The 22,512-nt window shown below is 46.6% G+C and overlaps 2 protein-coding genes across 6 annotated transcripts in view; one reads left to right on the top strand and one right to left on the bottom strand.

Moving 5' to 3' along the window:
• Tmem163 (transmembrane protein 163) overlaps positions 1-14,933 on the top strand; it is a 250,356-nt gene extending 235,423 nt beyond the window's left edge. The window contains exons 6-8 of the mRNA XM_063258976.1: positions 6,407-6,518; positions 12,537-12,678; positions 13,919-14,933. Of these exons, the coding sequence (XP_063115046.1) occupies positions 6,407-6,518; positions 12,537-12,678; positions 13,919-13,979 (315 nt within the window). The 3' untranslated portion in view covers positions 13,980-14,933. The remainder of the gene's footprint in view (positions 1-6,406; positions 6,519-12,536; positions 12,679-13,918) is intronic.
• A 1,335-nt stretch (positions 14,934-16,268) lies between these two features.
• Mgat5 (alpha-1,6-mannosylglycoprotein 6-beta-N-acetylglucosaminyltransferase) overlaps positions 16,269-22,512 on the bottom strand; it is a 338,130-nt gene continuing 331,886 nt past the window's right edge. For all 5 annotated transcript variants that reach the window (XM_023561078.2, XM_063258973.1, XM_063258972.1 and 2 more), the window contains exon 17: positions 16,269-22,012. In XM_023561078.2, the coding sequence (XP_023416846.2) occupies positions 21,814-22,012 (199 nt within the window). In that variant the 3' untranslated portion in view covers positions 16,269-21,813. The remainder of the gene's footprint in view (positions 22,013-22,512) is intronic.

Here is a 22,512-nt window from a genome sequence, read left to right as displayed (position 1 = left end):
TTGTTATCTTTGAAATAGCTGCTCCTGTCATCAGATTTGACATAATCAAACAAAACAAAGAGAATAGAACACAACAATGATATAGAGCTTCAAAAACAAAACCATGGGGAATCAACAATGGCTGCAAGGAGATCCCTCCTAGATGTCACACTGTGTACCACTGTCCTCTGAACCCATAATCAGACCACTGACCCTAGACCTGCAATATTAGTGAAACACCAAAGCACTGCAGGCATCCAATTGCATTTCATCGCCACAGCTATCATCACAGCCTGTGTTTCTCCAGATAAGCCGGTCGCTTATGGCACAGGATGTGTGTGTGTGTGTGTGTGTGTGTGTGTATGTGTATGTGTTGGTACTTCTTGTTTGCCAGCCCACACAACAAAAGGGGATGGGGTCTGTCTGTTCCCAGTCCAGCAGTGACCCATGCATGGTGCTGGTTCACAGACAGGGTTTGCTTGCTGATGCAGCTTTGTTCTCTCTACCCCCAGTCTGCGAATGGCCAAATTCATTTTATTTTAAACTGGTCTTTTCCCCATTTCCTTTATCTACTTCCTATGGTTTTGTTGGTCTTTTTCTTATGAACTTCTTTTTTCTTTGTTTTTTTTTTGGGGGGGGGTAGTACTAGGGATTGAATCAAGGGCCTCACACTTGCCAGTTAGTTCCTACTGTAAACCCAAATATAGAGCTCAGCCTTCCAAGTATTGTAATCCTTTTTCTAGTTTTCCTCACAACCAAAAGCTTATATTTGTAATCCCATTGAGACGTCATTGGAATCCTAGCAAGGCAATTCCAATCTACCACCACCAATGCACCCCACGTGAAAATAAAAAACCAAGACATATTCCAAGTTAAGGGCAGCCAAGAGGTTCTAAATCCAATCCCTGTGAGGACATGTAGACAAAGGCCTTGATCCTAGGCCTCTCCCAGAATTTATTATCTTGTGAAGAAGAGGGATGGCTCAGGGATGAGTGACAATCAGGATGGTGGGAATTACATGAGTAACTTCAATTGACTGGCCAGGTGCAAGATTGTGGAGAGAAAAATATGCAGAAGGATCAATTTACATAATCCAATTAGGGTAGCAGTAGAATTGTTTTGGGAGCCCTTGCTTGGTTTCTGATATGCAGACTCTTGTTCTTAGCTTCTTATCTTGAGCTGTACCAAGTTGACATTCCTGGAGCTATTTGCTCTAACATCTCAATCCTGTATTGTGGAGAACACTATGCGAGGAAACAGGACTGTCTGATGTCTATAGATTTTGCATATTAGTACCTCCGCTAGCCTTATTTGCAATGCTCAGAGTCAATTGAAGATAGAAGGAAATACTCTAGCCATCCTTTTACATACCAGTAGAAGGAAATAAGTCTCCAAGAAATCAAAGTCATGGTAATTGTTTTGGATTCAAAGGGAGTCATTGGAGTTGTCTCCCACAGTTTCTTACAAACTTCTATGAGCTCTTTATACATTAAGATCAACCCTTGATGATGAATTTGTACTTAATATTTGATTATGACTTTTCCTCTATGCAAGTTTTAATTTTTATATATCACATCATTTGCTATGGCTTTAAATTGGTTATAAAAGAGTTTTACCATGTCATGGTCTTAAAGAAGCTTGCAGTATGGACATGATTTATGCAAAGTTTCACTTTTAATGTGAATTTATTCTTAGCTGAATGAGTGGCTAACCTCCCTAAGCCTTTTTACTCTAATCTTCTATTATTCCATGAAATTCAACTGTGGGAAGCTGTAGAGACTGAGTACTGGTAACTGAATGCTTAACAAGGAACAGGGTCTTTGTTTTCATGCAGTCCGTGGCTTGAGGATATGTGAGATTGTAAGGCCAAGAATAAGGCTGGGAATCACTCCACATCCTGGCACTAGCTGAATGATTGCAGGTGACTTGTTTAGTTTTCTGTGTCTGTTTCTACATCTGTGAGATGCCCATGCAGCAAATCTGTGAGGGCTGAGGTAGCAGGTGTGAGTGCACCTGGAAAGAACCTCCTGTGGTGCAGACCTGCACAGGTTGCAGTTTCCCAGTACTCGCCAGACCCTGCTACGTGCCTGGTTTTCACCAACTATCTTTCCAGGGATGCTGTCTTCTTTTAAGCTTGAAGACTGTCTTAGCTTGTGTTGCCATAACAAAATGCCATAAACCAGGTAATCTAAAGAGCAGTTTATTACTCCCAGTTCTGGAGATTGGAAGTCCAAGATCCAGGTCTCAGCAGAGTCAGAATCTGGTGAAAAATCTTTGTTTGGGGTACAGATGGCCCTTCCTTGGTGTGTGTGTGTGGTTGGAGAGGAAGGGAAGGAGTGAGAAATCTCTTGTTTTCTTAGATAAGGGCACTAATTCCATCATGAGGGCCCTCAAAATGGAATGAGTGCCCTGTTACCCTCCCAAAAACCCCATCTTCAGATACCATCACGTCAAGAGTGAGAGCTTCCATACAGAAGTCCTTACCTAGCAGAGACTGAGTTCATGGTCAGGCTGATGACCCCATGTCCTGGTCTTTGCACTAATGTTAACAGTTGATGAGGCAGTTTGGAGAGAGGTCTGCTTGCCCCCTAGGAGAGTCCCCAGGCTCTGGGTGAGTAATACTGTTGAGCTGCTGAGGACCTGGGTCCAGGCACTTCCTGGCTTTTTCTACAGACTTGCTTGCTTGCTGAATGTGTTTGTGCTTTGAGGTGGAGCAGGAGCCACACTCTGGAGCTCTAGGTAAGATTCAGAAATGATCTCAGTCTCAGGCCAGAGGGGAGGCAGTTGTTCCTGCAGGACTGGTCCTGGAAACAGAGGGCAGCTGACAGAATAAACCATATAGACAAAAAATTCTGCATTTTGCACAGTGTTTCTTTACATTGAAGAAAATTTAACTTTGAAATACTAATATGGCATTTTTCCATGGCTAGCCCTATTAAGCCCTTTGAAGCACCCTTTGTGAAGTCAAATGTTGAGAACACTCTCAGTGATACAGAATAAAGGGTTTGCTGCAGGAATGAGACTTTACACAGTGGCAGTTGCTGGTGATGATTTCCAGGTAGCAGTGTTCCTTCTGCCTGTGGTGTTGGGCCAGAAGTTATCAAGGCTGCAGGTAGGAAGGAACTGGACCTCACCAGAGGGGTGCAAGACTGGTGCCTGTGAAGAGAGCTTGGAATCATACTGAAGCCATTGCCTCCAATTTGTGGGTGACCTACAGAAGAAGTGAACTGTGTGCCACGAAGCTGCTTCCAGGCCTGGAGTTGGGGAGGTGCAGGATGCGCTCTGCGGGGCAGTGGGAGAGATTGGCCTGACTGTCTGCCTCCCTTCTGCCAAGGTGAACCTGCAATACTGCAGCTGCAGCAGTGCTTGTGCCCGCCATGACATCAAGGACCAATGGCTCCCGCTTCCCTTCTGCCGTCAATATGTCATGCAGATTTCTCTGGGCCAACTTGGCCTCAGGAAGAAAATTTTGGGAAATTTGTTCCTGCTGAGCTCTGTGCACCCAGTGTACAGTCACCATGGGTACCACTTTACAGAGCGGGAAGTGGAATAGGAGAGAAAGGACTAAGTGACTTGCCCGGAGTCACACGGCTGTTTTGCGTTCACTTTGGTGCCTTTAATTGCTGCCTAGACTTCCACCTTGTGTCACCTGCACCCTCTGCACTCCAGGAGTAGACCTTGGAGCTACCAGTCCATGGACGGTTCTCAAGAATGCTATTTCTCAGGAGAGGGAAGGGTCCCCAACACCCTGTCCTCTTTATAGCCACTGCAGATCCTAATCCTAGGCTTTGGGACACGGCTAGCCATCTCACTATGCATACTTTCTTCAAGGTAGTAATTTCCTTATGTTCATTTCATAGGAATACATTCACTACTTTGGGCTTCCTGTGAGCACTTGCTTTGGCCATTTGGTATTTGGACCTTTTAACAATGATCGCTGCCTTTTTACTCACCTCAGTTGCTTGGCAGTGGCTGCAGGGGCCTCACTGTTCAAGTTTGTTTTCCCAGGGAGGGGAGTTTTAAAAACTGAGCAGAGGTCTGCTGGATACACCTCTGAGCCACAGGCAGCCAGGCCCTGATCAGAAGTGAGTGAGCTCTCTGGGTGGCAGCCCCAGGAAAGATGACAGAGCCATGGAGCTGGCTCTGAGGGAAGGGAGGGCGCCCCACCCTCCAGATCCTGTATCCACTGTAGGGCAAGCATAGACTTTCATCACCTCCAGAAATTCAGGGATGAGGATGTTACAAGGGGAGGGTTTGAGTGGAGCCAGAAAGACTTCAAAGTATTTTTCTTAACTGACAACTTCAGTCTCCCAACTTGTGCTTCTGAGTCCTGTCAGCATCTGGGACTAGCTGATCTGTGGCTCGTTAATAATGTGTCTGATTTTAGTCTGACTACTATAGCAAAAGAGCATAGACAGAGTGGCTTATTATCAACAACAATTTATTTTTTATGGTTCTGGAGGCTTCGAAGTTCAAGGTGAAGCACAACGGATGCTTTGTCTGATGAGTTGGCTTCCTGGTTCACAGATGGTGCCTTCCAGTTGTATCTGTACCTGCAGAAGGGGCAAGGGAGATGCCAGGGGTCTCTCTTATAGGAAAGGTCACTAAACCCATTCACAAGGGCTCCACCCCTATGACCTGTTCACCTTCCAAGTGCTGAACCTCTAAATACCATCACATTGGGTTAGGATTGAGTCTGTAAGTTTTAGGGGGCACAGGCATTGAGGCCATTGCATCAGGCTCACATTATTTTTTGTGAGTGTCATCTTCTGTATTTAGGCCAAATCTTTTCACACAGGGAGTTTTAATTTAAGGGTTTTTTTGCTTCCTGCCCCATTGTGGTGGCTTCTGTAATACACCCTTTTGCTCAGCAGAGATTCACTGTTTGCTCAGAGGCTAGTTTGTCTCATTCATTATTGAGAATCTTATGAGGTGAAACTTGAGGTAACTATGAGGTAATTATTTATAAAGAAGTATAAATTTAAAAGGATTTCAGACCTTCATCCAATTTGTCCTGATGATATTAATGTCTCTCATAACCATTACACATTTCTCCAGATTATGAGATTACAACACAATAATAAACTGATAGAGTCAATACCAATGTTCCCATTTGTCCACTGAGGACATTTTTCTGTTCCTGGGCCTAGTCTGAGATACCATGTTGCACTGTGACACTTTTCTGGTTGTTCCTTATCATTTAAAGCTTTGATGTTTGTGAACTATCCCTTGGTTTGGGTTTGATGGTTTTCACAAGTAAGCAGAGGTTATGGTTTTTTGGTCAAACACCATGGAGGCATAGTCACATTACATCCCAGGGCATGACTTGTCAGTGGTGATGTTAACACTAATCACTTGGCGAGGTGGTGTCTGCTAGGTTTCTCCATTGTAAAGTTGCTCTTTTCCCCTTTCTACTCCTTATTTGCTATATTTGTGTCACCAAGTCTAGCCTGTGTCCAAGGGTAGGTGATGTAATGTGGGGTCGATTCCCACGTCCTGGGGAAAGAAGGAGCAAAGGGTTTGTGAATGTACATTGTGAAAACTACCACTGTCACAGACCTGTATTTCAGAGGAGATCCTTTGACACGCACCATTTTTGCAATGAGATAGCAGATGACTTCGTTCAGTTCTGAGCCCAGGGAAACGGGCTGTCAGCTTTCGTCAGTAGGCTAGTGAATTTCTTAATCAAATGCTTAAGGAGAATCCTATTTCTTTGTGGATGTGAGCTGCTGGCAGTTGAATTTTAATTCTGGAGAACCTGGAGGCTGTGTCTCATGGGAGCTGGAAGCAGAAAGCTCATGGGCCCAATGTCAGGAGAGAACACTGGCTTTGCATATGTGACTCACTCATTTGCTTGCAAACCTAAGGATCAGAGGTGTTAAGATAACGTCAATAGCAGACTATATTTTTAGATGCCATTTTTCCCACATGGAAAGCTATATTTGAACCTTCAATTGTGTGCCTTAAGGGAAGAGGATTTTAAGTAGCTCTGGCCAATAACTGACCTTGTGGCTAATTCAGTTAGCTCTATGTTAAAGGGCTCTGAGGCCAGGATGGGTTTCAGAATTCCCCATCACCTGCTTTGTGAATTATCTGTGGAAAACTCTACTTAGATGCCATTTTTAGCATTCTGACCAGCTCTGTTATTGATCAGTGGTTGCCATTCATTTCAGCAGAGTAGTGGGAAGGTGAATCTCCTGTAGGGAAATAAACACATAATGGGTTTCTAAATATAAGCTGGAATATCTGCTTTAATGTCTTTTCTAAATCTCAGAGAGAGAGAGAATTAACAGACCTGTGAAAGTGTGTGGCACACCTGCACCTGGGGGCTCCTTGGGGAACAAAGCAGATCCTTAAGGCAGGTGGTTTGCAGATGACCTCCTGCCGCAGGAGGCAAAGTGGTGAAATCTGGAATTCTCTCTTCTAGGACGATTTCCTCTTCAGCGTTTCCATTTTAAGTGGGATCCTTTGCAGCATCCTGGCTGTGCTGAAGTTTATGCTGGGGAAGGTTCTGACCAGCAGAGCACTTATAACAGATGGTGAGTAAGCCAGTGTGCCTGATCTCTGGGCCGAGCCCTTGGCAAGGGAAGATGCTGTCCAGGTCATTTTGTAGCTGCTTATCTTGCAGGAGAACTCAACAATTTGGAATCCATTTACCCCACCCCTCCTGGGGTGTTTTATGATTCTCTGGGCTCCTATAACAGGGTAGCCATCTCATGCCCCAAGAATTTAATAAACTCTTTGTGAATCCCCTGTATCCTGACCTAACTGAGAGGCTTGGGACTCGTAGCCTCTTAATCATAAAGCACAAAGGGATTCCCCAGACTCTCAGGTTGAATGGTTCCAAGTAAAAAGTAAATTTTTTTTTGGATTCTTCAGATTTTCTCTGAATTCTCCATGCTCCCTTCCCCTCCAGCTACTGAGCTGCTCACACAGGGGTTCAGGTTGCAGTGACCAGGCACTTGCGCTGCCAAGGAAGCCACCCATGAATTGTCTGCGTAAAGCTCAAACCAGCTAGGAAAGCCTTTGTGCATCCCTGTGGGTCAAGAGCGTCTTCCTGTGTAACTCTTTGCCCAACAGGGAATAGGGTGCCTGATTGCACCTGAAGTACACTTGGGCCCTCACTAGTGTTGACGTAAACAAGATATTTGACAAACAGACCTCTGCCCAGTTTATTTTCATTTACTCTTGAGATGGGCAGTCTAAAGGCTTGTAGTCAAGTACTGTCAGTTCAAGGTATAAATTTGGGTTTATGTCTACAAAATAAAGGAGAAATCACTAGATTATTTTTCCTCCCCTCTCCCTCTTTACCATCTTCCTTCCTTTCTTTTAAGTAAAGAAACACTCCTTTCTCCCAAGCCCTAGGAGTTCTTCCACATGTAAAATGCATGAGGGTGGTCACCCACATTGACACCACAATGGAATCCAGGGAGGAGTCTAAATGTTTGTAACAGGGGCCTGGGCTCAGGTCCAGAGAATCAGTCCAGACCCTGTCCCACTGCCAGCTCTCCACTCTCTTGTATGCAGTGTTGTCTCCTGGAGGCAAGAGGAGGTTTGTGACCCCAGCTGCCTTGGCAAGGGCGTCACCTGTGCAGAGGGATATAGGTGGGGGTTCCTTTCAAAGGCCTGAAGAAAAGGGATTGCGTGACTGGATGTTCTGACTGTAAGACTCACGGGATGCCAGGTCCTCACCAGCAGATTCCTACACCAGCATTAAAACTGCGTGGTGGTGGTGGTGGTGGTGGTGGTGAGGTGTTTGTTAAAAACAGATTTGTGGGTCTTACCTTTGATGATTCAAATCCCAAGAGATTGAGACAAGCCCCACAAACGGGCATTTCATAGCAGTGTCCTGTCCACATGGTGCCTTCGAAGGTTTGGTGCTGCTTCTGTGGCCATCCCAAGGAGCTAGGCACGGTGCAGGCTGGAAGGTAGACCCTGCTGTGTCCAGTGGCTCCTGTAAGAGCCAGCTGTTTTGAGTTTGGATTTGCCAGCTGCCTTTGAGGTACCTTTACATAACAGTGCTGGCCCAGGTCTGCAGAGCCCTGTCTCCTCAGGGTTGCATGCCCTGTTCTTTCCTACGTCTTGTTACCTGAAACACGACAGGCAGGGTAGTCTCACCTGGGGTCAGTACAAACAGCTTTCTGGGGTGAGGACACAGCAGGCAGCTTGGGGGCCTATTTCTCTATGCCTCAGTCAGTCCCCATGCCCCTGCTTACAGAGTGCTGGTGTCTGTGTATGGCAGCCGACTACGGTCAGGCTGCAGAAACCTCAGCACAAAACCAGCATTCAGACCCAGCATCAGACCTGCCCATGAGCCTGGGGTATCCCCCACCCTCCAGAATAATCTTTTGCCTTGGCTGGTGGTTTTCCCTTAACATTATAGCTAGTTCATGTACAAATTTCAACTTAGGCAAAGTCACTGGACTTCCAGCTTCCCACCATTTTATATGGTGTACAGAGAAGAACCAAATGCTACTCAGGTTTCTCTGATAAAATATCATCTGACTTGGATTTTTAGCCACTAAACCACACACCAAAGCAGTATTTCTGCCATACACTTCAGCCAGGAAGGAGGGGGAAATTACAACAAAAAGTGGGTGATTGAAGTAAAAATTGCCCAACAAATAGGCAAAGATAGGGAAGAGACCTCCTCCATGCAGAGGGAGCCCTATGGTGCAGGAGAAGACCCCAAGAGGTGGGCCAGGCAGCAGGACTGGGGCTGGAGGGCAAGTTTGGCTCCTCTGCGAAATGTACAACAGCTGAGATGACATGATTGCTGCATCCTGAAGAGCCCCTGGTCGGCTGTGGAGGGGGAAAGGGTGGAGAGAGATAAGACTGGAGCAATGAGAAGTCTCTGGGAAGACGAAGAGACGGGCGGGCAGCTTGGATGCTGTCAACAGGGGCTGGAGAGAAGGGTGCGATATTCATACCACATGCAGGGCTCTGGGGTGAACAGCTGTGGGGCTTTGATGGAGAGACAGGTGCCACACAGAGGAGCAGGGCAGCTGCCTCTCAGGTCTGTTAACCTCAGGGACCCTTTGCTTGTGTGAGTATGTGAGTCTCAGTAAATACAAGGCAGTAATTGCAGCTTCCTGCTAATTGTGTTGTCTGGGATGTTTATTCATTCATTGATTAGCACAACTAGGCCACAATCTGTAATTATCTCCCCTAGTGGGGTTCCAAAGTGGGCAGGGTGAGGAGTTGTAAGCCAAGTGTCAGTCATGTTGAGGGTTCTCTAAGGGGCTGGCTCTGGAACCATCGGGTGGAATACTGCCCTGCTCTGAGCTGAGCCAAGTACCTTTTCCGTGCAAGGAAGTAGGTTCAGCAGACTGCTGCTCCCATGGGGAGCGGAGGAAGAAGGGAAGGAAAGAGGAGGAAGGGAGGCCCTTGCTCGTCACAGGTAGCTAGAGCCTGTGGGAACTGGGTCATGTTGACTCTGACATGTCCTTTGTTGCTGGGATGTGTCCTTAAAGCTAAGAAGCAGGTCTTAAGAGAAGGGAAAAGGGACAGATGGGTACAGATGATAAATTTCAGATTTGCCCAATTTATGTTCTGCAGCAGATTTGTTTAGTTTGATTTTCTTGCTTTGGATATTTAGTCAACACACATACTGCATTCAGGACTAGGATGCAACTTGCTTGGTATTATTTAAAGTAAAATGGAGGATGGGAGTATTCCTCAGTGGTAAAGCACTTTCTTAAAAAGCATGAGATCTTAGGTTCATCCCCAGCAGTGCAGTTTGTGTGCATGCATGTGTGTTGTGCAACCAAATATTATGCTGAGGGATATTCCGAACAGGGCCCAGGGCCCAGCTTCAGTTCTATCCACAGGAGATGCAGGTAAAGAAGGCCAATGTGCCTTAGGTCCTTAGGCTTGGCTGTGGGTGGTGCTAGCAGGTAGCCTCTGATGACTTGGTGTTGAGTCGCCATCTAGTGGCTGCCTGAGGAACCTCAGGTTCTCTGCATCTTTTCTAAACACCATTGTCTCAGGGCTACTTAAGCAAGGGGTGGGTCTCTGTCTCTGTTTCTGTCTCTCTGTCTGTCTCTTTCTGTCTCTCTCAGGATGGCAGAGTGAAGGTCATGCCCTACGTGGTTCCTTCCTCCTCCTCTCCCATCTGGTAATTCACTAATTAATGCAGCAATCATTTGTGTCCCCCCAAATGCTAGGCACTGTTCTGAGACTTGGAATGCAGCAAGGAAAGGAAATGTTCCTGTGCTTAAGCATAGGTTTCTAGTGGACAAGAGAGACAGTAAAAGTAAAATGACAAAATAGCATGTCAGGTGGATAAGAGCTGGGGAAAATGAAGCAATGGTGAGCATGAGGGCCTGGAACTGTGGGCAAGGAGAAAGCACCGTGGGGCAGGAGGGTTGGTGCAGGAGCATGGAGCGTTTGAGTGAGTCTTGAGATAGCAATAAGCACTTTTCTACTAGAGGGTTGGGTTGTTGTCCATTTACAGGTGGTCATGTTAGCACTCTGGCTGCTGTCAGGCAATGGGCTGTAGGGGAAGCTGGTGAGGACACTGGGAATGGGTATAACTGAGTTTCGGGTGGCTATCAGGAGCGAGTGATGAGGCTGATTTGTGACCATAACAGATGGAAAGAATTACCTGATAACTGCATTACGGGTGTGAGAGAAGCCAATGGGGCTAGCGTTTTGGGTGACTGGAGGGTGAGGTGTTTAGTGGAAGGGAACTATTCAGTTTTGTGTATCTTCTATATGTGAGTCGGGAGACAGGTCAGGATAAAGCACAGATAAAATTGAGACATTGGTTCCCTGGGAGGAACATGTGCATAGAGGGGTGCTTAGGAGGGCTGAGCCCAGGCCACTAGGATGGAGATATGGAGGAACAGCCAGCGAAGGAGGCTTGACAGGGGGATTGCTAGAGAGGAAGGAGGAAAGCCAGGGGTGAGCAAGCTGGAGTTCCTCGGAACCTGTGTTCACATGATACACAGCCATGGAGGACCTCAGGAAGGGATGAGTAGAGGGGAAACTGAGCAGAATGGGCGGAACAAAGGTGAAGACAGCTTAGGAAGACAACTCTTCAGAGGGTTCTGTGCAGAATAGAGGCACACGGAGTTTGTGGAGGGAAAGGCAGGATCAAGAAAGGGCTTGTATTATATGTATGGAACTGTAGGGTTTGTCCTACAGGGAAAGATTCAGAAAAGGAGGAGGTGGGCAGGTTTGTAGAGGTTGTCCTTATATAGGACAGAGAAGACCACAGAGGTTGCCATTGAGTGTGGCTTTGGTGCTGACAAGATGCAATATTCTTGTCCAAACCTAATTGCCCTGAGAGCAAAGCCTCGCTAGTCATTGGCTGAGCACTGGAGGGTAGGGGATGCAAGAGGAAGTCCATAATCAAGTGACACATGCCTGTCCGTGAGATGCCCTTGCAGACCTCAGGTTCATTGTGTGCTCAGTAGTGGGGAGAAGCTCTCAAGGGGCCCCTACTTCAGTTGCTGAGCATGGTTCTGACCCTGGCTTTGGTTATGTTAATCCTACTCTTCATTCAGATGTACTCTCAGGAGTACAGACTGAATCATGTCTTTTAGTGTGTTTGATTTCAATTTTCTCGCTTTTAACCAGAATAGACTTTTGAATTCAGCCAGAACATGGCTCTATTACAAGAGGGAGTTGACCCCAGAATGAGGCATCGCGAGGTGACTTGCCCTGTGGACCTGGAGGTCCTCTTGGTGGACCCCAGGATGCTGAAGCAAGGAATGAAATTTGACTCACATTGCAGGGAGACCACCAAAGCCATTCCCTTCCCGTGTGGCCTTTGAAACTCACAGGCAAAATGCTAGTGGCCTTTGAAACTCACAGGCGAATGTGAAATTATGGGAACCAGAGGATGTAGCAGGTGAAAGATGGTGATCAGTATACATTTGCTCTAGTTCTGCTTTTATTACTGTTTTTTCAGCAGTGTAGCTCAACTAAACTTTGCATTGCTCTTCTGGAGAAACAGGGAAAATCTTTAGGTAGCAGAAACTACAGAGGGAATGACTTAGGGTCAACCCCAGCCCTGCCCCTCCCAGCTCACTTGGTTAATTTAGTTTAACCTCCTTCTGTTTAGTTTAGTTTTCCTATTGGTGAAACGGGGATAATAATCTTCTCTCATAACATTGAGGAGGTTGATATGAAACTAAAACACCCAGTTTGGGATGTGGCGCAGTAGACATTCAACAGATTTACGTCACCAAGGACTTGAATGTCTGCTGTGTGCCAGGCACTACTGCAGGCTCTGTGGATTCAGCAGGAAACCAAGCTCCTGTTCCACCAACGACGAACCATATGCGTGCTGTCACTTGGAAATAACTACTTGGAAAAGAAAGAAAGAGATGGAGACTGATGGCAGGGGTGATGGCTGTGTAGGGACCTCCCTGGTGACATGAGACAGAGTTCATGAGCCATGTATGTGCCTCAGGTTGTAGCCTCAGGTCACGGACAAGAGATCTTCCATATCCCTTTCTCTGGCACATGCTCCAGAACATGGAGGCATTTTGGTGGTTAATAAAGATGGCTTGGCCCTGCCAGCTGGCATCTCTCTGCTTCTTCTACAGGCTTTAACTCCCTCGTGGGCGGCGTGATGGGCTTCTCCATTCTTCTGAGTGCGGAAGTGTTCAAGCATAACTCTGCGGTCTGGTACCTGGATGGCAGCATCGGGGTGCTGATTGGCCTCACCATATTTGCCTACGGAGTCAAGTATGTTCCTGCATTTATCTTTGCTTTGCTGGTGGCCAGTCTACCACTCTTTCTGCCGCCTCCTCTAGCTAGGAAATGACAGAGCAGGATGCTGCGAGTCATGTCTTGTTCCTGTGCTCTTCTGAGCCTAATCTGTGTCAGGTCACTGGAAGCCACCTCCCCGAGCTTCAGCAAGCCTCATCTGTCCTTGTAGCTGTCTCATAAATTAGGCAAACTTTCATGGCACAAGAGCCTTAAGCCTCTGATCATAGGGATTCCTTTATTTTTATCTGATAGGTTCACCACCACGTGTCTTCCCTTTACCCATTCCTGACCTGGAGCAGTATGCTCCCTCCTTTCCTGATACTGGTGGTTTTATGATGCCTCTGGCTAGCAACTCTGAGTGGCTTCCTTACTTGGAAGCTCTTCTCATGCGTGATTCTTAGTTGGGAAGGCAAGCAGGTCTATGGGACCAGAAGCTGGACCTCTGACTTTATGTTAAAATGTTTCCTATCTTCCACTACTATGGCTCTACTCAAAACCAGGGGCAGTTACAAGTTGGTGAGGATGTGGAGCCATTGGGACCCACTGCAATGCTGGTGGGAATGAACATCTGATTCTACTTCGAAAATGAATTTGGCAGATCCTTAAAATGTGAAATACAGAGATAGTGTTTGATAGTTCTGCTTCATGGCATGTAGTCCAGAGCAACACATCCATGCCCAAACTTGTGCATCAGTGTGCATGGCAGGGAAAGCAGAAACCATCTCTTGGCTGATGAGTGGATAAACGTAGACATATAAAGTGGACTTACTCAGCCATCAAAAGGGACTAAGTACTGATGTACCCACACCACAGTGTGGATGAACCTCAAACATTATGCCAGGTGGAATAAAATAGATAAAAGTGCTCACACAGTATAATATTCCTTTAGTATGGAATATCCAGTATAGGTGACTCCTTGCAGACGAAAGCTAGATTCTTGGTTGCTCGGATAGAGGTGTGGAGGAGAGAACAGAGATGCCCTGCCAGTGGGCATGGGGTTTCTTTATGGGTTGATGAAAATGTTCTGGGATTACAGTAGTGGGGATCATTACACAGAAACCCGACTGTAATACAAACCACTGAACTGTATATTTCAAAGAGGGTTTTGAGCCTGTGAATGAAGAAATGTAAAGTTTCCTCTATGCTTAGAGCCCCAGAGCTGCAGAGGGGCTAGTATAGAGGTGCCCATCTCTGTCTCTCTTTCTCTTCTCTGCAGGCTGCTCATCGACATGGTGCCAAGGGTAAGGCAGACGCGTCACTACGAGATGTTTGAATGAAGGTGGCTGAGGGGCCAGCATGGTCCCCATCTGCATGAAGACTGTCAAGGTGACCAGAGGTTTCCATGTAGGCAGCCGGTGCCAATGTTTAATTCAACATCGTTTCTTTTTTGGAAGTTTTCTTTCATCCAGTTTGTCATCACGGGCCGAGGTCTGCCCAGGGGTGGATCTGCCCCACACCCTCACACTGCTGCCCCTCACGTACATTACAGCAATGCCTAGAAGAGGGGACCTGCTTCCCCATCTGGAGCTGGAAGGGACATTTTCTATATTCTGGAGTATAATAGTTCTTGTGGATTGGATACGAGCCCATCCGTGGTGCTCTTAGTCTGAAACAGATAGTAACTGACCAGTCCACCTCTCTGTAGTGGCCCCGGCCACCACCTAGTCTCCAAGTCTCTCCGGGCAGATTTTAAGGGAAGACCATGCCCTTTTGTCCCTCGTTCCCTTACAAACTCCAAACCATCAGTGTTTCCTTCCTGATTTCTATCAATGTATTTCATTAGTTTCATACCGTTTTACTAATCCTAAACCTAAACAGATTTGATCAAAAGGAGACCATTCTATTTTTTAAAGTACTTAGTGTTACACCTATGAGCTTTGCATGGATGAGCTAAATAAGCACATAACCCTTTCTCGTACTCCAGAACCTGCACATCTGTGTGAAAACAGGATCCATTTTTGAGAGATGTGAAACTAGTTTATTTGTAATAAATAATGATATAATCCATATATGCATATATCTATATGCTATGTTAAGTGGTAATGGTACATTACAGTCTGTGAGATGGTTTACTTCTCTGTAATGAATGAGACATTCTCAGTTGATGTCACGTTAGGTGTAGATTCCATACACATGTTCCCCTGCCCTGCGACATTCTGTACCTCTCACAGTACTGCCTGCCCAGGCAGCAGTGTCTGGACAATAAAGACCTTTACCTGTTTTGTATGGTATAGGGAAGTCATCTTTTGAGAGACGTCACACTGTGGCAGCAACAACCAGGCCTGATGTCTTTACATGGGCAGGTGTTCATCACAGCTGAAGGATGACTTGGAAGGGGGTGCTTGTGCCTACAGCTGGGGGTGAAAGCCAAAAGGCTGGATTGTGGAAATGGGCTTCATGGTCTCTGTAGTTCCCTCTGACACATGTATTAGGGGGAGCTGGAGGCCGTGAGAGGCCAACCTTGCCTAGAGCAGGGAGGTGGCCACACCTTTTGTCCCTGCCACCCCTCCTGCGACTGGTTAACAGAAGATATAGTTTGAGCATCCCTAAGATCCAAAAATGCATTTTGGGAACCACTGTGATGCCCCATATGGAAAAATCTCACATCTGATGTCATGTGACAGATCAGTCAAAACACAGGTGCAACTATAGATGCTGGGTATAGTGAAACGTATGCTGAAACACAGACACTGTGTAAGGTATATTAGACTGTATGTATAAGTACACTGTAACATAAATCAATTTCCCACTTCAGCTCAGAGCCCACCGTCCAGATATCTCATGGATATGCAAATACTGTACAACCTAAACTTGTCTCAGGCAGTTCAGTGAGGACAATGTACACTGTTATTCAAAGTCAAGGCTGCTTTTCAGTGTGGCTACTCCATTGAGCCTTCCATGAGATAGTAACAGGTTATGCAAGCAAAGGTGGCCAAATGTTCAGTTTTCTGCAGGGTTTCTCACTGTATTTAATAAACGTGCAGGAGTGCGGGCACAACCAGGACATACCTTTCCTCAGAGGCACTCAGCATTTCTCTGACACCAATGACTTTTGTCTGATTAAACACGTCATGTGAACTGCACAGCACATCCATGGTAGGCAGTCCCTAGAAAGTCCTCTGGGGCTGAGGGTCAAGCCACAGCAGCTGCAGACTGCAGACTAGCACCTTGGTATGGGCTGCAGTGTGGCCTTCTTGTAAATGTTTTTTTTTCTTCAAGGAGAGAGATGTTCCACATCTCATGGGTTCTGGTGTTCAGCCTTCTTAGGGCCATGATAGTAGCCTATTCTCAAAGATGTTTAAATATCTGGTGTAGACAGTATCTTAAAAAAAAAAAAAAAAAAAGCCTAGCATCTCGCTTTACTTCAGCTCCTGACTAACTGAACAAAGGGCAGGGAGTGCTCTGAATGGGGCCCTGGTGCTCATCTGTAAAGGATAACATGCTTGGCATTAAACCTTTCCTTTTCCCTGCCTCCTCATCACCATCCGAGATACAGCCAGACAACAGCGCAGCTTTGTTCTGTTGGTGATCCTGTACTCAGCCAGCCCCCCAAAAATCACTTCCACTTGTCACACAAGAAAAAAGTTTATTGAAAAATAAAGTTCTCCCTAGATTTCTCTACAACAGTGGAAAACAAAGCAGTGCTCTCTATGCCAGTACAGTACATTTGGACAGCAACACCTTATTTGCAGAATCCCGTAGGATTTAACCCCAGAATTACACAGTAGAAAATGGCTGGACCAGGATTTGTTTTGAAGACACAGACACAAACGGCTATCAACAATGTCAAGATTCTAACAGCAATTCCAGTAGAAGGGACATAACCATCTCCTTTGGCATCAACTGTTACCCTATCATCTCAATACTTGCAGTCAGTGAGCAGAATGCTCCACATGTGCTCCATCTCTGCACTGGGGGATGTGACAGGCCATCCCAAGATCCTGAACTGCTACCCCGGGTCTCCCCAATGCTCTGTGTGCCTGCCGCCCAGTCTGCTTCATAGACATTGTCCCTGATCACCAGATATGCACAGACTTCACACTGTGCAGTGGGGAAGGGCAGCCTCGAGGCAGCACAAAATCTAGAGAGTGAGGCTCTGAAGGTGAATTCCAATCACTACATCCATAGGATTCTAAGCCTGCTGATTAGGTGAAGAGAAACCAAAGGAATCTGCAAAAAACACTGAAATCCAAAAAACATTCCCCATATTCCACAAGTGCAAGGGTTGTGACAACATGGGGCAGGAGATAAAACTTTAAATCCACTGGGGAAGTACAAGAGGCTAAATACCCGACAACAGGCAGCAAAGTTATGTTTAAGTGATTCAGAAAAGCATCACTGAGCTACAAGCATCCTCTGGGAGCTGTTCTGAAGGACATCCAAATTCCTGCTCAGGACCTCAGCTGGCTGCCCTGTGGAGGTGGATTTTCTTTGGGACCAGGATATGGAATTAACTTTTTTGGTACTAGGGATTGTGCTCAGGCCTTTGTGCTGAGCTACCACCCTAGACCATTTTATTTTGACAGGATCTTGCTAAATTGCTTCAGCCTCTCAGAGTTTTTCTGGAATTAACCTTTGATAAGAATCAGCAGCAGTAACCAGCCTGTAAAAGCCCACCCCTGACCAGCAGGGGGCAGCAAAGGCATTTCCTAGGGGAATGTTTAAATGAAATTGGTCATTTAAGGAACACAGAAAAGCCTCTGTGATTGCACAGCAAAAGAATAACAATTTTGGGGGTGCAGTGTGTCAAAGGATTTTTAATTTCAAGCTCAAAAAGTTCATCAAAGCAATGCCCTGGAATGTTCCAGAAGATATCTGTGGAGTGAGATCCAGTAAGTGGCCAAATATCAGCTTTATCCTTTTCATCTCATTAGTAAGTGCTTGCAGCCTTGTTTCATCGGGGGCTGAAGTCTGATATATTTTTCAAATAACTCAGTGCATTCAGGAATACAATAAAATTTCAACCAGCAGGCTAGATGAAGCAATGAACACTCTAAACTAGTAATGCCTACAACATTCATCAACTTGGTAATATTTCCATGTAGGTATTACTTCCAAGTAATAGGGAATGAGCTCAGCTCTGTATTTCTCAGGTTTCATGAAATGCTAATAACAGTATTTAACATTTACTAGGGCTTACTATGTGCCAGGCACTGCACTAAACACTGATTCCTCACAAAACCCTAAGTGCTAGGAAAGCAAGGGTAATTTTTTTTTCAGTACCTATGACTTTACAACTAACTTGATCCTTTGCTATACACGAAAACTTGGTGTTCCACTTGTTGAAGCCAACAAAAGGAACTTATGCTCAGCTTTATGAAATTGCCAGCTTCCTAAATGAGTATGAACCTACTTAAATCCATCCATCTAGTCACATGACGATGCTTTGTGCCCTTACAGGAATAGATGGGATTAGAATAAAGCCAATATCGAAATTAAAAATATTTTCAAATAAATAAAACAATCCAGGCTTGGGCTATAACACAACAAAGCCTGTCGTTAATAAAATAGACTTTAAAAGAAAATCAAGAATTTGTGGGCTGGGCAGAGGGAAGCAATGTCTAGTTATATACATAATCTAGGTAATCCACCTTGGTCTGAAAAGCGCACACATTTATACACCCTAATTTCAGTCCAACCCTGCACACCAACATCTTTACTCAGCAGTGAGTGGTAGTGTGGCTCCACTCCCAAGGGGAAGCCAGTTACATTTACTAAACCCTGCACTTATCCAGGAAACTCACAAAGAGGTTCCAGATCCTTTCCCCGTTGTGGTGGTAACCACGTGTATTCCTGGCCATTCCTCTGGAAATTTCAGCACAGCCCCCTGTAGGGCTGACCTCTTGCTTTGGCTTCAGCAACTGGGGGTGGCAGGGAGCTCAGACTTGCAGCGTGGCAACAGCAACCCCAAGAGAACAGCCCACTGGGAGGAAGCCAGCTCTTTTCTTGGCATCCGCATAGCTCTGAGTCCTCCTGCAGGAGTGCTATGGCCTTGGGGTCGGCCTGAACATCTGCACTCACCCAAGTACCTGTCCCAGCAGGAGCAGCCCATCATCCTGCAATAGCACCTGGCTTTCAAAAACCAACCCCAAAGAAAAGTGAAAAAGGCACATCAGGAAAACAAATATCACCAAAGAAACAGACTGGCCTATTTCCAAATACACAGCCAACACTGAAAGCGAACTGTGATAAGCAGTGACAAAAACAAAAAGCAAAAATGCAAAGAGCTCTCCATTTGTACATGTGCAAATCAAACTGAATACACGAAATAAGTGAGGTGTTTACTGGCATTCAAAGAAGTGTGTGCCCTTTCAGGAGTTTTTACTCCACAAAGTATTCATCTTAGAAAGGAAAATTTTCTGTTTCTTAATAAATTAGATAAAAAAAATTTTCCCTCAAGTTTTAAGATCACAATGGGAAATAATCGAAAGGACAAGGTAGGCTATGATTCTAGCATAGGAAAACAGTGATCCTAGTTTAGATTTCTCTTCCTGTGGAATCAATTACAAATTAACTTAGGTTTCTATAAAAAATCAGCAATAGCAAAATGGCTGCGAGCTTCCACCCCACACTCACGAGTCAACTTCCTTTTTTTCTGCTCTGTGGAGGTGAAACCCCCTACCCAGTCCCCACTGGAGGATCCCTGACCAAACCTGGCCAGAGCCCAGGGAGCCTGGAAGCTGGTGCCCATCCACCACTTGCACTGATAATACAAGAGAAGCATAGGCTGGTGTGGCCTTGCCAGTAGATCTTCTGTTGACTGACAGCTAAGGCTGGACTGGGGAAAGGAAGAGGAATTTTTAAAGAGGAGAAAGTGCTCTTCTGAGCTGCCTGACCTTGGGGTCTTGACTTGGAGAACAGGAAGGTGCAGAGGCCCTGAACTCTGCAACAACTAGCAAAGGATCCATGCAGCTTCCGCAGGCAGGGATAACAATACCCCAAGTTTCTTACATTCTAAATTCGTGCTTGTTTAAACAACGTGTTAACTAACAGGCAGTGCCTGGGGAATCCTCCCCCTACTGGTCAAATTTCTGCACTGGCAGCTTGTGGAGTTAGGGAAGGAGACCAGCAGGGGGCGGAGCTGGCCCAGGAATAGAAGGTCTGGAAACTCAAAGGTTACCCACTATGGTGCAGCCACGAGGCCCACTCACAGGAGAAAAGCCCTTCCTTGCAGTGAGGCTGCCAGTTCTCTCCCCTCCTACAGTAGGCAACTGCACCTACAGTTTTAAGAAATGAACATACACTTCCTCTGGACTTCCGCCTTGGCTAGGTCCGGGTAGTAGGTATTCCTAGTCAGGTCTTGAGAGCCCCCCTGCCTCATCAGTGCTCAGGGAAGAGGTCTCCTTTGTCAGATGTGCTCAGAAGCTGCCAGAGTGGCAGAGACCCTGGTTTTGCCTCCCCAGTCCCTGCACGCTCAAAACTCTGAGAGGGACCATGGTGGGGAGGTGCGGCATAGGACACTCACACGGCTGGACACTTGCTATTACTGTATTTATGCACCAGGTAGAAACCAAGAAGCAGGCAGGCAGAACTTCCTAGCCTTAAAAGTCTTCATGTTCTGAATGGACCCCACAAAACAGAATTCTTTTCTTCCCTTGCTCCTCAAGCAGGCCCACCCAATCATCAGCTTTGCCTAGCTCTCCTGCCAGCAGAGGCTCTGCCTGGCTGCCCTGACTACAGCTGGGGACCCCAGTCTGCAGCTGTGGTGTGAGTGCTGAGTAGCCATGTCCCCACCCTCCGCCAGCCAGGGCTTACGCTCCAGCCCGAAGGAAGGAGGCTCTCTGTCTGGGCAGAGCAGCCTTGGGCCTTCACGGGAAGCTTACCAACTTGCAGAGTGCAGAAGCAATGGTTTCATGGAGATGAAAGCTTACACAGAGGCAGAGTGTGGGGCTAGAAGACGTAGAGGTCTGAGTCCCACAGGTCTGCTCATTCCCCTCAGAATGAAAGCCAGTGTTACACTCTTGGGAGAGTCCAGGACCACCCAGCATTCACCAGGGGTTGCGCCTGCTGGCACTGTGGATGTATTCACCAAGACCCCCGCTGCATGGACTGCGGTGATATTGGATAGCCTTGCAAAAACCCAGCTTTGGTTGGGCTACTAATGCTTCAGACTGATTTACTTTTGTCCACATCTCAGCTCTTTGAGGAAACACAGAATCAGCCCTCCAAGCCCAGAGGCAGGGGAGTCTCACATCTCCATTCTCCTCCTCACAGTGGCATGTGAGGGAGGGAACATTAACTACCAGCTAACAGAAATTCTACAACCTTGCATTTCCTTTCTAAAAGACTTTCAACCAGAAATTTAGGATAAGTTGGGAGGAGTGGTGGGAGGGGGCACACAGGGAAAGGGGTCTCTCTTGAATGGAAAACAGCCCCATTTTTCATCCCTGGCTGGGCTCTCAGGCCCTCAGAGGTACTCACGCACCCTCCAAGGCATAACTTATCTTCTAGCTGCCACACACCAAGCACACAAAGGGCCCATTGGCTCTGTGACAATTCTCAGGACAGTTTGGCTGTGTTTTCAAAGCAAGATTTTCTTTTGCTCTGCTACCATCAGAAGCCAGATCCTCCAGAAAGCCATTAGCCCTACTGCAGCCCACCTGAAGCAGATGGACTAGTGTGAGAGTGAATGATTAACAGTGGGAAGTAGAGGAAGAAGCGTGTGATTGATCCCTTTCCTCCCTCCCAAACCCTCCCTCCCTCCCAAATAAATAAGTTAATGGGTTTAGGAATGTTCCCAAAGTTCTCTCCTTTTAGCTCAATTCCTGCTCTTGTTGTTTTGCTTTAAATGCATTTTAGATGTTTCCTTCTCTCTCTCTTCTTTACCCTGGAGCAGCTGCATTGACAGTCTCTCTGCAGTTGCTCCACGCAAAGTAGAAATGATGCTTTTTGTACCAGGGAGAAGCCAGGCTTCTGGCCCGACATCTGCTCTCATTTTGATTTGGTGACAACTCCCCTGGGACGCACTGCCCAAAGCAGAAGTACCAAACAGAACTTTCAACCAAAAAATCTGGGCTCTGGCCAGAGTCCCTGAATGATGCTGCCCCCTGGCCCTGCCTGACAGAGCTGCTGTCTGCCACAGCACAGTGTGAGCAGGGCCAAGCTGGGCTGCTATAGGCAGTCTTTACAGAGGGCCACCTGGCCCTTGATGTAGTCCCGGCAGGGGCAGATCCTCTGGTGCATGGGGTGGGCGCCTGCGCAGCTGAAGAGCAGGAGGTCACCTTGGAACACACAGTGCTTGCTCTTGGGTTCAATGGAGGGCACGAGGATGTCCTTGGCTCGCTCCGAGCTTTGGCAGATCACCTCGTACCTGAAGAGGAAGAGCAAAGCACACTGGTTAGAGAACCAGGAGACAGAACTTGTCACTAACATTGGCCTTGCTGGTCCACCTGCTGGGGGCAGAGCAAATTCAGGATTCCTGCTTCAGAAATGAGATGGCAATGTTGTCACCCTCAATTCTTCACTTCTAGCATTGTTGGCTCTAGAAAGGCATGTGTGTGCCCATTCAGTTGTGCATGGTGTATGTCAGGCCGTGGGGAGTACTGTCCAAAATGGCAGTAAAATGGACACAACTTGCATAGTCACCAGGGGGAGAATGAACGTGGTTTTGGAGTTCTGTGCAGTCTTTCTCAAGAATGAGAAAGAAATGTATGCCCAGCATGACAACTGTCTCAGAGAACAGGAACTCTCAGAACAAGATTATACCATGTGACCAGCCTCTGTGTGTGTGTGTGTGTGTGTGTGTGTGTGTGTGTGTGTGTAAAACGATGGTTGCACACTGAAGTGTCGCAGTAGGTGTTAGTGAGGAGC

Source organism: Cavia porcellus, unplaced genomic scaffold (assembly GCF_034190915.1).
Source record: "Cavia porcellus strain 051 isolate PalLab524CR breed Dunkin Hartley unplaced genomic scaffold, mCavPor4.1 scaffold_12, whole genome shotgun sequence".
In the NCBI taxonomy this organism is placed as follows: Eukaryota; Metazoa; Chordata; class Mammalia; order Rodentia; family Caviidae; genus Cavia; species Cavia porcellus.
The sequence above is the reverse complement of the archived record's forward strand: the minus strand, read 5'-3'. Positions and strand labels throughout refer to the sequence as shown.